The sequence below is a fragment of the Taeniopygia guttata genome, chromosome 3, assembly GCF_048771995.1.
Source record: "Taeniopygia guttata chromosome 3, bTaeGut7.mat, whole genome shotgun sequence".
Classification (NCBI taxonomy): Eukaryota; Metazoa; Chordata; class Aves; order Passeriformes; family Estrildidae; genus Taeniopygia; species Taeniopygia guttata.
Genome location: NC_133027.1, coordinates 74,731,133 through 74,743,792, shown reverse-complemented (window position 1 = coordinate 74,743,792; position 12,660 = coordinate 74,731,133). Strand labels below are relative to the sequence as shown.

Below are 12,660 nucleotides of genomic sequence, written 5' to 3'. Positions count from 1 at the left end.
GTGGTAAACACTGGCTTTCTTAAACATGTTCATGTCTGTTTCACAAATTTCAGTGTATTTATCCTCTCCAGTAACTTGTGTTAAATACAGCCTAATATTCTTATCGCAGGAACTGAGAGGAAATATCAGAGTCCACTGCAGGATTCGACCGTTGCTACCTTTTGATGATGCTGCTGGACATTCACAAGACAGGTGAATTGTTTTGATTGTGTTAGAGCCTATCTGACTCATAATTCAAATACAGAGAAAACAATAGGTATGTTTATATGAGAACAACTGTGTCCTTGATTTTTCTGGTTTTATGTGTGTGGGGAGACAATGATGGTATCATAAACACTAATTGTTGTTTTCTTTCTCCTGCTAGATTTGCTCTAGCCAATCTCATCCCCCTGCCTAAATGTGTCCATCTCAATAGAAAGCCATAGTTGTTCTGCCAAGCCAGGATTATCCTTGGCTTGGCAGAAGTAGCACAGCTGCAATCAGTTTAGCATGTATTCACTATCCTATACAAATTCTGGGATGCAGTAATGTGGGAGCTGCCAAATGTCGTGGGTAGAGACACACACTCAGCATTACAATTGTTTTGTAGTGCTATAGAATACACTGGCTGTCACCACAAACATTGGTAATTCTATTTCAGTCTAATTTGGCTCTGCTTCCCTAATTTATAAAACGTTTACTGTAACTGATGTGTCAAAACATTCCAAGATCCAAAAGGAAAAAAGGGATTAGATGCAAGTATCTGCTTAACAGGCTGAATTCTCCATAGATGACTAACATGAAAGAAAGTAGGGATTGAAGTGTATACAAAGAAGGAAAGAAAGAAGGGGAAAACTAGGTGGGTGGCCAGAAACCAGTAACGTTATAGTTTGCTTTATCAGTAAATAACTGATTTGGGGTTTTCTGTTACTTTTACTGCTTGGTAATTCTAAAAGAGTACATTCAGTGTTTTAAAGTTTATTAATTTTTGGCAAATCTTAAAAACAAAACAAAAGATTGTTATTTTTGATATTGTTTTAATTAAAACAGACAAGATATTTCAAGAAGCCTGGAGTTGAAACTTGAATTAACCTGTGCTTTGTACACCTGGGAAGGAACCCACTCACTTTTTTTGCTGCAGTATGAAATGGTGCAATCAGGTGCTGGCTCGCAGTGTAAAATGGGATGGACTGGGCCAAATGAACAATTGTCAAGGGTAACTTTTCTTAATGTATCAAAAAGTAATTTAAGTAAAATTTATCTGTAAAACTATGGACTGATTCTCCAAAAACTTACAAACCTAAATAGATTTATACACCTCAGTAATCCCAGTCAGTGTTTGGACTAATCGTTGATTCAAGATCAGAGACAAATACCTGAAAAGAGGGTGTTTTTCACTTTAATTTTCTAAAATGAAAACCTCTTCTTACAAGCTCATGCAATAATCGCAAAATAATAGAAGAGTTTGCATGTGCATTTATCTTAATTTGGTTTGTTCTAAATGTCTGTTCTAAAGCAAATTATTTTGCTTGATTGCACTTCAATTTGTTCTTTATTCAAAATTAACTGTGTTGTTAGTATGTACATGAGGTACAATAATACTGGCAAAGGTACTCTTCAGACAGTGTGTAGTTTACAGACACTTTAAACACTGTTTTTTCTCAGCTAAATGGAGCACTTATCGTTTGAAAGGTACCTCTTCTTTTCCTATTGATGCTTTTTCTTCCCTTACAGGCAGAGAAGCTTTTCAGAAAAAGTGGCATATGCAGCTGATGATGTGAGTATTTGATGGTGGAATTCAACAGCACTAGAAGAAGAAACAAAAGGGGCATGAGAATGATGAGTTTAAAAAAAAACCAAAACAACAAGGGCAGGTGGTGCTCAGATTTGATTACCTGTGGGTGCAATAGCAGGTGATTTGTGCTATTTTCATCCTGACTCTCTGTCGTGGTAATAGCTTGGAGCTTCTGCTGGGGCAGCCATCCTTTAACCAGAGGTTGAATGTTTGCAACAGTCAATCTGCCGCTGACTTCCTGCTGTCAGTCGCTTTGAGCCACCTGTATGTGCTGTAGCTATTTCTAAAATTATGTCAGGCTTTTTTCAGATTTTGCTATTGCAACACAGCTAATGCATTAGGATAGAAATCTGATATCTTGTGAACCACAGCAGCCTATGTGGTGCTGCAGTCAAGCATGTTAAAGTATCCTGGCTTAGATCCATCGGAGGAGGAATGGTCATTGAGGTTGCAAATCCAAATGACATTCCAGCATTAACTGAGGCTGTTACGAAGATATAAAATTTTAAAAGGCACAGGAGTGTGAGCTAAGGTCAAAGTATTAACTTGGGCTTTAATTTTCATAGCTGCTATAGTTCTTAGTTGACTGCTCACTGTTACTTACATGGTGATGAGCCAAATTCTCTTTTATAGTGTAGTACTTAAAATATTGCTGAAGTGACCTATGGTATGCTATGCATTTAAATCTCCCAAATTATAGTTTCATTAGGCAGATCTTACTTGCATAATATGGATAATTATATATATATATGTATCTATATCTATATATGTGCCATTAGGTAACTAATGGAGCTCATAAAGAGATGAAGAAAGTAAATATATCAGGAGATAAAAAACAGGGATCTGTAATGGTAGACCTAGTATTCTAGGTATCCTGACACATTTATTGTACTATAAAATACTGCAGCCATTTCTGACTGGTTAAATTTTATTGCATAAGGATGAAATTAGGCATATTTAGATTCTGGATTATTTCATATAGAAATCTGATGTATTACAGTATTGATATGTTTACAGGCAAGGCAGTGTTGGCTTACTTATGCAAATTTGAGTTTTAGTTTGTATGCAAGAGTGACCTTCACTATGAAAATCTTATTAAATATTTCAGAAATATTAATATAAGCACAGGATTGAGAAATGAAATTTGCAAAATGCTGACTTCCTGGTTTTAGAAAACACAACATAGAATTCAAATGTTTTATTGGTTTGCCTGGACATTTATTTAGTTAAAATACTTTCCAGTTTTCATGAAACACCTGAAGCCTGTTAGCTTCCTACTGTGAATTTATCTTTCTTTAAGAAAAAAAACATTGTTGCAAGAATCCTTCTTACAAAAAGCAGTCAATTTAGACTAAACTTATGAAAGTAAAGGAAAATAATGTTTATTGCCTGTTTACTTTGCTGTTAACAACTGAAGATGATATGCTAGTGGCTAGGATAAATGTGCAATTTTCAGATTAAAATATGGGACTTGACTTGTATTGAGCTTTTAGTTGCAACACAGTCAAAGATTGTATTTCTGGAAACAAGTTGACCATTTCCCAGATAATGATTTAAAGGAAATTTTAGAACAAGGTAAAGGAAGACTCTGTGTTGTAAAGATGCTGAGTTTATTAGTTTCTAAATCATGGCTGTCTCTCCAGAATTTTTTTCCTGAAAATACTTTGTGTGTAGTATAACCAGCCAGTTATTTGCCATGATTGTGTTAGAAAGCAGATTCAAGGAGTTACATCTCTTCCATTTAGTCTCTGAGTGGGTTTTTTTGTTTGTTTGTTTGTTTGGAAATTCCTATAATTCTTAAGATGAATGGTCTTTTCTAACATGTTGTTCATCTTGACTAAAGAAACTTGATTCTGATTTTAAGTCTAAAAAGGACTTAAGATTTTACTAGGTGTACCAGAAGAGTATTGCATTTCAGGTTTTGAGTTACTTAAGGTTTTCGAAGTTTCCTTTTTGCTGTCCTGTGTATGCTCATCTCCTCAACATATTAACAACTGTCTGAGCCTTTCTTCTGAAGCTTGTTGTGCAATAACTGTGGAGAGTAAGTACACACCACATATCAGGTTGAACCACTCCACACAGATTAGGACACTGAACAGTGCTGGTATTGTCAATACCTGAGAAAATGAGCAGATGAGGAGGTACTGAATGCACAGACTCTTTCTGGTGGTGCCAGCCCAAGGGGGAATGAGTGCAATCTAAAATACAGGAAATTTAACCAAAGAATTTGAGAAGAAGCTGAGGGTAGTCAAACCCTCAGCTGTGAGAAGCTGTGAGGGTAGTCAAACATTGGCACAGGTTGCCCAGAGAGGATATGGATCTCCATCTTTAGAGACATTCAAAGCATGATTGGACGTGGTGGTTACAAAGGCTCATATGAAACTTCTGCCTGTTAACAGTAAACTCTTTTGTTTCTATGTTAGGCAAATAGGAGTTTTTTTCTCTTATTTCTCACCTTAGAGAAAGCTTGTCTGCAAGTAAATTAGATATCTGAATCAGAAATTTATTCCATCATTCCATATTTTTTTCAGTTTTTTCCTTTTTCCTTCCCCTGGAGCCTGTTTGTTACTGATCCTTTTAGAATTTTTGTGTCAGGCCATTTAGTAGCAGTGTTCTACTGACATCTGTACTCAGCTAAATTTGCCACTACTGGTGTGGGTAACAGAGCTCATTCTGTGGAGTAATTGCTTTGTCATCATTAGTTTGATAATTATACATTTCTCCTCTCCAAAGAGGTAGAAATACTCATAAACTCAATTATGTGATTGTTATTTGCTCAGCTCTTTATAACTTCAGTCTGTGGCAATACTTATTTGAAGGCCACTAGTTCCGCACTCCAACCCACTTGTCTGAAGCACATTAGGAATTTCAGCACTCCTATCAAATGCAGTAATGTAACCACAGGTTAGTAAGCTAGAAAATGTCTTTGAACTGGATGTAGTATTTTGTGTGCTGGAGAGCTTCCACCCAATTTGTTGTAAGCCCCCACATCTTTTTTCTTTGCTTTTCTCAGCAATTAAGCAACATTTGCCATGAAGAGCAGAAGAGCACAGAATTTGCTAGCTAAGCTACGTCAAACTGCTGTGATTGTACTTTGGTAATAGTTTAAATAGCTGCTTACATGTTTGTCAGACTTACAAAATTACTGTATAATTCATCAGGAAAGTGGATTCCATTAAAACCTCATGGAATTCTACAGATTGTTGTAGTGCAGCTCTTTCTCTTAGTTGGGGACTAGTATGTTATTTAATAAAATGTGCATCTTCTGCTTAATTCTAGAAAGAGCTATCTATGAAATCAATCTGAAAAGGCACTGTGAAAATGTGCCCAACAATAAAAAAAAAAAAAAAGAACTCTTTTTTGCAATATTTTTGTGCCTGTAGTGGCAGTTGGGGAACTTGCGTTTACTTGCCTGTGACTTTCTAGGTCCAATAGAAAGTTCAGGTAAGGGTTTGGATCTTTCTCTTGAACTTAAGTACATGTTTTGTTTTGATTGTTATTTAATAATCTGAATGGGTTTTGAGAGTCTTTCTTATGATTTTGCAAGTTCACTGCATTGTACATGCTCTAAAGCCTCATGAATTAGTGATAGCTGGAGAAAGACTTTGGACTTCCTGGTCCTTAAAGCTGTGACCTGATACATTTAAGATTGATGGATATTTGGTTCTGTGTGTGTGCCTGTGATATTAACTATAGATAATTTACTTTTTTCTCTTAGGAAACCATCCTTGTCAAGTGTAGCCGACCTGGTCATGCCTCAGTAAACAAGACTTTTCAGTTTGAGAGGTGGGTAGTCCTGTGTAGCAATCTGGAAATCTGAATTGCTGGAAGAGTTGTGTAGTGAAGACTAATATTTTTAGTAGACATTAGATAGAGGATATCCTTTTTGGTTAGGATTTTTGAGTAGGGCAGGCAGGATGAAAATCCTTGGGGTTTTTTTTGGGTTTTTTTTTTTTTTTTTGGTGTGATGATTATGTTTTTCCCAGGACAGGATAATGCATTTCAGGGAATAGCTAACAGTCTTCCCTCTCAGTAAAGACTACTGATACGGCCAAGTTTGAAACCTGTATGAGACTTACTTGACTCTTTCACAACATGAGTAGCTGTCCTGATCCTTGCAACACGTTGCAATGTAGCAGAATGTTTCAAAGGTAAGGAAGCTGTGTTTGCCTTCCAGTACTTAAAAGGCGCTCATAAGAAAATAGGGCCAAACTTTTTAGTAGGCAATAGGAACAGGACTAATAGTTTTAAACTAAAAGAAGTTTAACTGAGACTATATATAAGAAAGAATATTTTCACAATGAATGTGGTGAAACACTGGAATAGGTTTCTCAGAGAGGGACTAGATATCATATTCCTGGAAACATCTGAGGTCAGGTGATATGGGCAACCTGACCTAGTTGATTTCCCTGCTTATTGCAGGGGGTTGGACTAGGTAACATTTAAAGGCTCCTTAAAACCCAAACAATTCAATGGTTCCTTGAACTGAGGCAGATTGCAAGATTTCAGCCTTAGACATAGAGCATAACTTTGGCAGAAACTGGACTGAGCACTTGTATGAGCTGATGTTCAAACAGCCTGACCAGAGGCAGCAAGGTGGAGCAGTGGCATGGGAATCGGTGCTCCCCAAGGGAAAGGCTACAGTGAGACTACTTTCCATAGCAGATGCTCAAAAATCCACACAGATGAATGAGATAAGGGGAAGGGCTTTAATGGGACACCAGAGTCACTGCCAATCTCTTGTCAGTGAGACAGAATACTGGTGGGAGTCAGGCTGAAGGGTGCCTTCTGTTCTCTCGAAATAGTGCTGACTTAGACCTCTGAAAACAGGAGTGAAGAGTTAAATAATACAATGAGAACTCTGTAAATGAAGAAATACAAAATTTTACCCCAATGCCTCTTTCTAATGCAAACTCTGAATCTGTATATTGCAATTACTGAGGAGGCTGTCCACCCTGAAAAATGATTCAAAACCCTCTGGAAACAGGAGGACAATTTCATGTTTCCTTGCTTGAAGGCAAAACTTGATTTAAAGTCAGATGTACCCAGCATGAATTATCTGTCCTGGTTTAAACTTAATGTCTGAGCCTGTTCAGCTGAAATTCCTGTAGGTTTGCTAAACATTCTTAGTCATTGACCCTTTCCTCAAGGTGTTCTTGTGAAGTGCTGCAGTTTACTACTCACAGGAGAATGGGGACTGCTGTCATACAGGCCACCTGAAAAATCCTGAGATAATGCAGATCCTGGGGAAGCTTTACTGATCCCACAGGTTACAGGCTTTTTTGATTCAAGGCATATAAGCTATCTTAGGGTACATGGCCCCCTCACATGTTGCTAAGCTATTCAAAGTAATTCCTCTCACTCTTCAGCTGTACCTAACCCAGCCATACCAGTTGAAGTAAATACAGAATAATGCTGGAATTCAACTTTGTAAAGCATCGCAGTTAATGGTATTGACACACTACTCCAGAGGTGCTGTGATTCTGGAAATGTGGTGTAGATCCTGGTAATCAGGAAAAGGGTTAAAAAAAATGTAAATCCCCCAAAGAATGCAGTTCTCCAGGAATGTTTTTTTAGTGTCCCAGTACAGCTATTTTTTTATAAACAGAAAAGCATATGTTTCTTATGAACTCTAAAATGTTTATTTTTCTAGCAATGTTTTATGGAACTAATAAATGTCAAAATATTTGATTTCAGCTCAGGAAGAAAATTCCAGCTTTCAACATGTTATGCTTTAATAATTTTATTGGCAAATCAGTTAGCAAAATAAAAAGGCAGCTCAGAATTTTCAATGTGAAACTCACATTAGTCAGTGCACAGGGACAAATCTATCATTTGGGTAAAAATACATGGGGTTTTAGAAAGAGATTCTTTGGATTTGCAGCATCTTTCATGGTTTCAGATAGCTAATGAAGTGGGTGTCCATACTTCAGCCAAGGCTGTGGTTACAGTGTAGCATAAACTAGTTCAAGGCTACTTTAAACCACTTTATTTTAGTATGGATAGCATTTGAACCACAGCAGCTAAGTCGTGGCAGCAAAACCCCTTTAGGAAGTCAAGTAAATATTTGAGTAGTTACTGTAGCATGGAATCACGTGCGTTTCCTCGGATCAGCTACTGAGACTGGAGCCTGACCCTGACATAGCTGTACTGACCCCAGCTGTGGCTGAACTTGGAAGAAATGGCCTAAAGCTGTACTAGGGCTCACGTGTGTGTCCAGCCTGTGCTCAGGTAGGGCGTCAAGAAGATGTTCTTCACAGAAAGGTTTCTTCAGCTCTGGAACAGGCTGCCCAGGGGGCTGGTGGAGTCACCATCCCTGGAAGTGTTCAAGGAACAACTGGATGTAACACCTACTAATATGGGTTAGTTGGCAAGGTGGTGTTCAGTCAAAGGCTGGACTTCATGGCCTTGGACGTCTTTTCCAAGCTAATTGATTCTGTGATTCTACTTTGCTGTGCAAATGACTTACTGATTCTAGCCTGGGCTGTGGCCAGTAGCAATGTATTTACTTTCTGAGGCAACAAAAATCATCAATTGTGAATGTTTTAATCTTGTCTTAGTATTTTCTCTTTTTTTCTTTTTTTTTTTTTTAATTTACAACATGAGATGTTTTGATGTGCAAAGAAAAAAATATTTCAACACATACTGAGTTAGAGACCTAGTTGGTTAAGATGGAGAACTGGGTGCTAATGAATATTTCATCAGTTGCAGATGATAGATGAAGCAGACAAAAGTGTTTGGAAGTGCTTTTGCTCTTTTATATTGACCTTGCAGATTGGATGTGCAAAGTTTACTGAAGCATATGCTCCTGTGCATGCAAAGCAGGGACAGCGTATTCAGTCTCTGACTCCCAGTTCGAACTGTGCCACATATTTGTGCATATTTGTTGGTTTCTCAGTGCATTATGATGGCACATCAGTGGAATGGCAATACAAGCAGTATTTGTCTATCAAGCCAGACAAGAGCTCCTTTCCTGATTAAAGAGAGTACATTTTCATGCAGCTTACAATTAGTCTGTGGAACATGTTGCCACAGGATGTTGCTCTGGGCCAAGAATTTTGCAAGATGCAGAAAGAAACTGAATGCTAATTCTAATAGTTTTTTTTTTTTTTTGAGACAGAAATTCAACTCATATTTCAGTTTTTGAGGCCAGTATACAGCTTTTAAGGATTAGGATGAAGCACAGAGATGAATTATTGTGTTGCTGGCCACCATATTGTCTCTTGCTCCTTCTTCTAGCTGTTGTCAGGAAAAATGCTGAGTTCAGTGCCTTGGCTCCAATCCTGTATCTGTTTATCAGTGATCCCTCTGTATAATCTTATTTATGGAGAGCATGAATACAAAAACTCTATTTGTGCAGTCTATAGACCGTACCAGACAGATCATGGTCAGATATACAAAGATGCTTGAGTAAATGCTGAAGAGCACACTTTGTTTTTATTCAGTTAACCTTGTACTATCCTGTACAATCTGTGGGATACTGCTAAGTGAAGTGTACTGGTGTACTGTATACACAGAGAAGTGACTACACTTTGTAATGTTTGCTGCTACCAAAATGCCTGTTTCTAATTAGCCATTTTGCTGTGAGCTATAAAGAGCATATATCACTTACTGGAAAACAGAGCTAGACAAAAAAAAATCATCACAGAAAGATACCAGGAAAGGAAACTTTTTCAAAAGATAAACATTGATACCTCAAATATTTAACTGTGAGTAATGACATTCATGTTTCAGATTTTGTTCGTCTTGTGTAAACAATGGGTGCTGCAGGCTGTAATCTTGGGGAGGATACATTTTTGGTGTGCTACAGAAAAAATTAATGATATCCATGTTTTATTATCAGAATTTCCTCTCTGATGACTTCCTGTTTTCAGGTCTTGATTTTGTGTTGTTCAAACCTGAAAGGGTTGGAGGAAAAATTTCTTTGAAGATAACTGTTGGGGTTTTTTTTCTCCTTGCATTCAAAAAACATACGGAGTTGTTTCAGACATCATTGTATTGGCCCAAGTATTGAAATGTCATTGCTCTTTTCTAAAAGGTAGAATAGCTCATGCAATTTAATTATCTTCCATTCTACTTAGAAGGTCTTCATTCCACTATGTAAAAGAAAGTCTTACCTTGAGTGAGAAGTGTTGATTTCAGAGTAAGTAATTCTTAAGGCTGGGGGTGGAAATACCTTAGGCTGATATTCTCCACAAAGATAGTGCATCCTTAAACATGTACCTTCAGGAGCATTCTGATTTCTGAGACAAATCCTCAGCAAGTTTGCAGTCTCTGTACCTCTTCCCCCATCCCTGCTCCCTTACCAAACTTTACCCACATCTAAAGAGCAATACAACCTGACCACTGTCTTCCAAAAAGTGATATATAGGAATCTCAAGCAGTAGGGCTATTTCACATTCTAGTAGGTGTGAAAAAGTTACAGGGATCCAGTACAGCCTAAAAAAAAGACTCTGTGTTCCAGAGGGGCAGGCAGGAGGTTTAGGATGAGCTCAATCCACAAGGGTACACCCATATGTTGTTCTCCCCAAAACACACAACAGCTGCTCCCAAAATGTGAATGAGAACTTTGGAGTTCAAATTTTCAGTTCTGTGACACAGAAATGTCAACAGATCCCAAATTGTATGTCACTGGCCTACAGTTTCTATGGTCTGTGTTCTTGTGACAACATTTATATTTTTTCTTTGGTTAATTGTTGCACTTTGTTCCTCAGAGTTTACAATGATTTGGAGTCTCAAGATGCAATATTTGCAGATGTGGCCCCTTTGCTAACATCTCTTCTGGATGGGTAAGTTAAAAGGTTGCAGTAAGAAAGCTAAAGCACAATAATCTACTGAAATCTATCTATTAATGAAAATACTTAACAATAGTGATCTAGTCAAGTTTTATGGCTTTGCAGTTCCATTTTCCTGTTTTCTTTCTACTCAGTACCACATGAATGCTGTTTCTCTGTATAAACAGTGAAAATATCATTTACAACATTTAACGGAGCAGATAAATTTGTAAAAATAAAAAAATCCCCGTTTTTTCTTCTGATCTGCTTCTGTCAAATTGATGCTTCTAGTGGAAGATGTTGTCTTTTTTGTTTTTTTGTATTCTTTGGGTTATGTTTTATAACTTTTCCAGTTGTAGATATTGTATGATACATCTTTTCCAACAGTGTGTTCACTGTGAACGTTGTGTTCAATGCAAAAGGCCTGCCAGGACCATAGGAGGTGGTGGAATCGATTCTTGGTTGAACCAGAACTGAGCATTCTCAGTCATTCTACTGCTCCTTCAGGCACTGGGGTAAAACAGAATTCTGGTTTGAATAAAAAACTGATCAGTAACAAGCACTAACATGAAATACATGAAATTACTTCTAGCTACTGAAGCTCATAAAGTGTGATTTTTCAGAAGTACTGAGCCAACTTAAGCTACTCTTGCAAAGAGGCTTTGATGTGCATTTTGTTATAATCCTTGAGGCTTGAACTGAGTTTTGCACATAACTTTCTGCTCCTTTTTCATCCCTGTTCCAATACCACTTAACTATATGGTAGAGCTGTCATGGATGTTTCACTCCCTGTAGAGGAAAAGACAATGCCTTTCCATTCACAGTGGCAGAATTGAACAGTGGTAATCCTTGTTCCCAGCAGCCTGCACATGGAAGTTTCCAAGGTTCCTGTTGCTAAAAGCATCCTAGAAGAGGTATCTAAAGATACTGTGAATATTGGGAATTCCATATGCCACAGAGAGGCCCCCAAGGGCTCCGTGGCTGAGGGAAGTCATAGATTTCATTATTATTCTTTACCAGTGATGAGTAACCACAGTTTCTTTAGCTGACCAACCTAGGGACCACTATGTTGCAGGAGTTTAAAGGCATCTTAAAACTACTGTTTTCTCTCCCTACTTTTCCTTTTGCAATTATAATAATTTTGCCTTGGTTCAAAAGGCAAAATTGCATTGGTTTCATTATTGGTCCCTTAAGTGTCTTCAGATGTATCTGATCTGTACGTTTATCTGCTGTACTTCCCACTCACTAAGTTTTACATGGGGAGAATCCTTTCCTAAAGGCTAAGATTTTTGTATTCAGTTAGGAAATGTTCTGTTATTGAAAACAAAAGACCTGTCATGTTCTTTCAGAAGTGCTGTTTAAACAGAAGCAGATTCTCAGAAAAGGCGAGTCTGTGCATATGAGCACAGCAGCCTTCCCACTGTAAATGTGAAACAGACATACTTAGTCTGAACCTTGAACCTTTTTGCCGCTCCTGATTGTTTTAGTCTGGGTTCCAAAGTGGTCTGTAACAACTTCTAGCTCGAGTAGAAGGGAGTGTTCTCTCCTTTTCCTTATTTTTTCTGTGTTTTTCTTTCTTAATGGATTGTTTCATTTTTCAGTACAAATACACAGGAAGAAAAGATTATTCCATATGTAAACCAGACAAAGTATAGCAGGCTTCAAAGTTTACTGTGAGCCATACAGGACCAACAAGGGAGTAAGATAACTTTTCTTTTCTTTACAGCATTGAAGAATACAACTTGTTAGTTTATTTTAAAGAATTCATTTCTCCCCCTTTAATTGCCTTTAACAATGTTCTCTACTAGGCGTAACTTTGCTAGGGTGAACACCCACACTCTTTTCAGGAGAGAAGTTCTACAAAACTATTGTATTTTAGTTTGACAATAAGAATTTTTCTAAACAATAATATAACAGTTATATATAATAATAAAGTGGAGAAGGAAAAATATCAGAGCACATAGCTGAATCATAGTCAAAAAATCTTAAGACTTCTGTATTTGAAAGCTTTATGCAGGAGCTAAATCTCCAATGATGTAAACTATAATAAATAATTATTATTATACAGATAAATATAAAGTAATCTGCTTCTTGTCCTATTGTTGAATCCCA

General features: G+C 37.4%; 1 protein-coding gene across 4 annotated transcripts in view; it reads left to right on the top strand.

Moving 5' to 3' along the window:
• The window catches only part of KIF25 (kinesin family member 25), a 41,123-nt gene that overhangs the window by 12,946 nt on the left and 15,517 nt on the right, over positions 1-12,660 (top strand). For all 4 annotated transcript variants that reach the window (XM_030268386.4, XM_012572506.5, XM_072927149.1 and 1 more), the window contains 4 exons: positions 110-192; positions 1,714-1,756; positions 5,493-5,560; positions 10,489-10,563. In XM_030268386.4, coding sequence (XP_030124246.4) covers positions 110-192; positions 1,714-1,756; positions 5,493-5,560; positions 10,489-10,563 — 269 coding nt within the window. The remainder of the gene's footprint in view (positions 1-109; positions 193-1,713; positions 1,757-5,492; positions 5,561-10,488; positions 10,564-12,660) is intronic.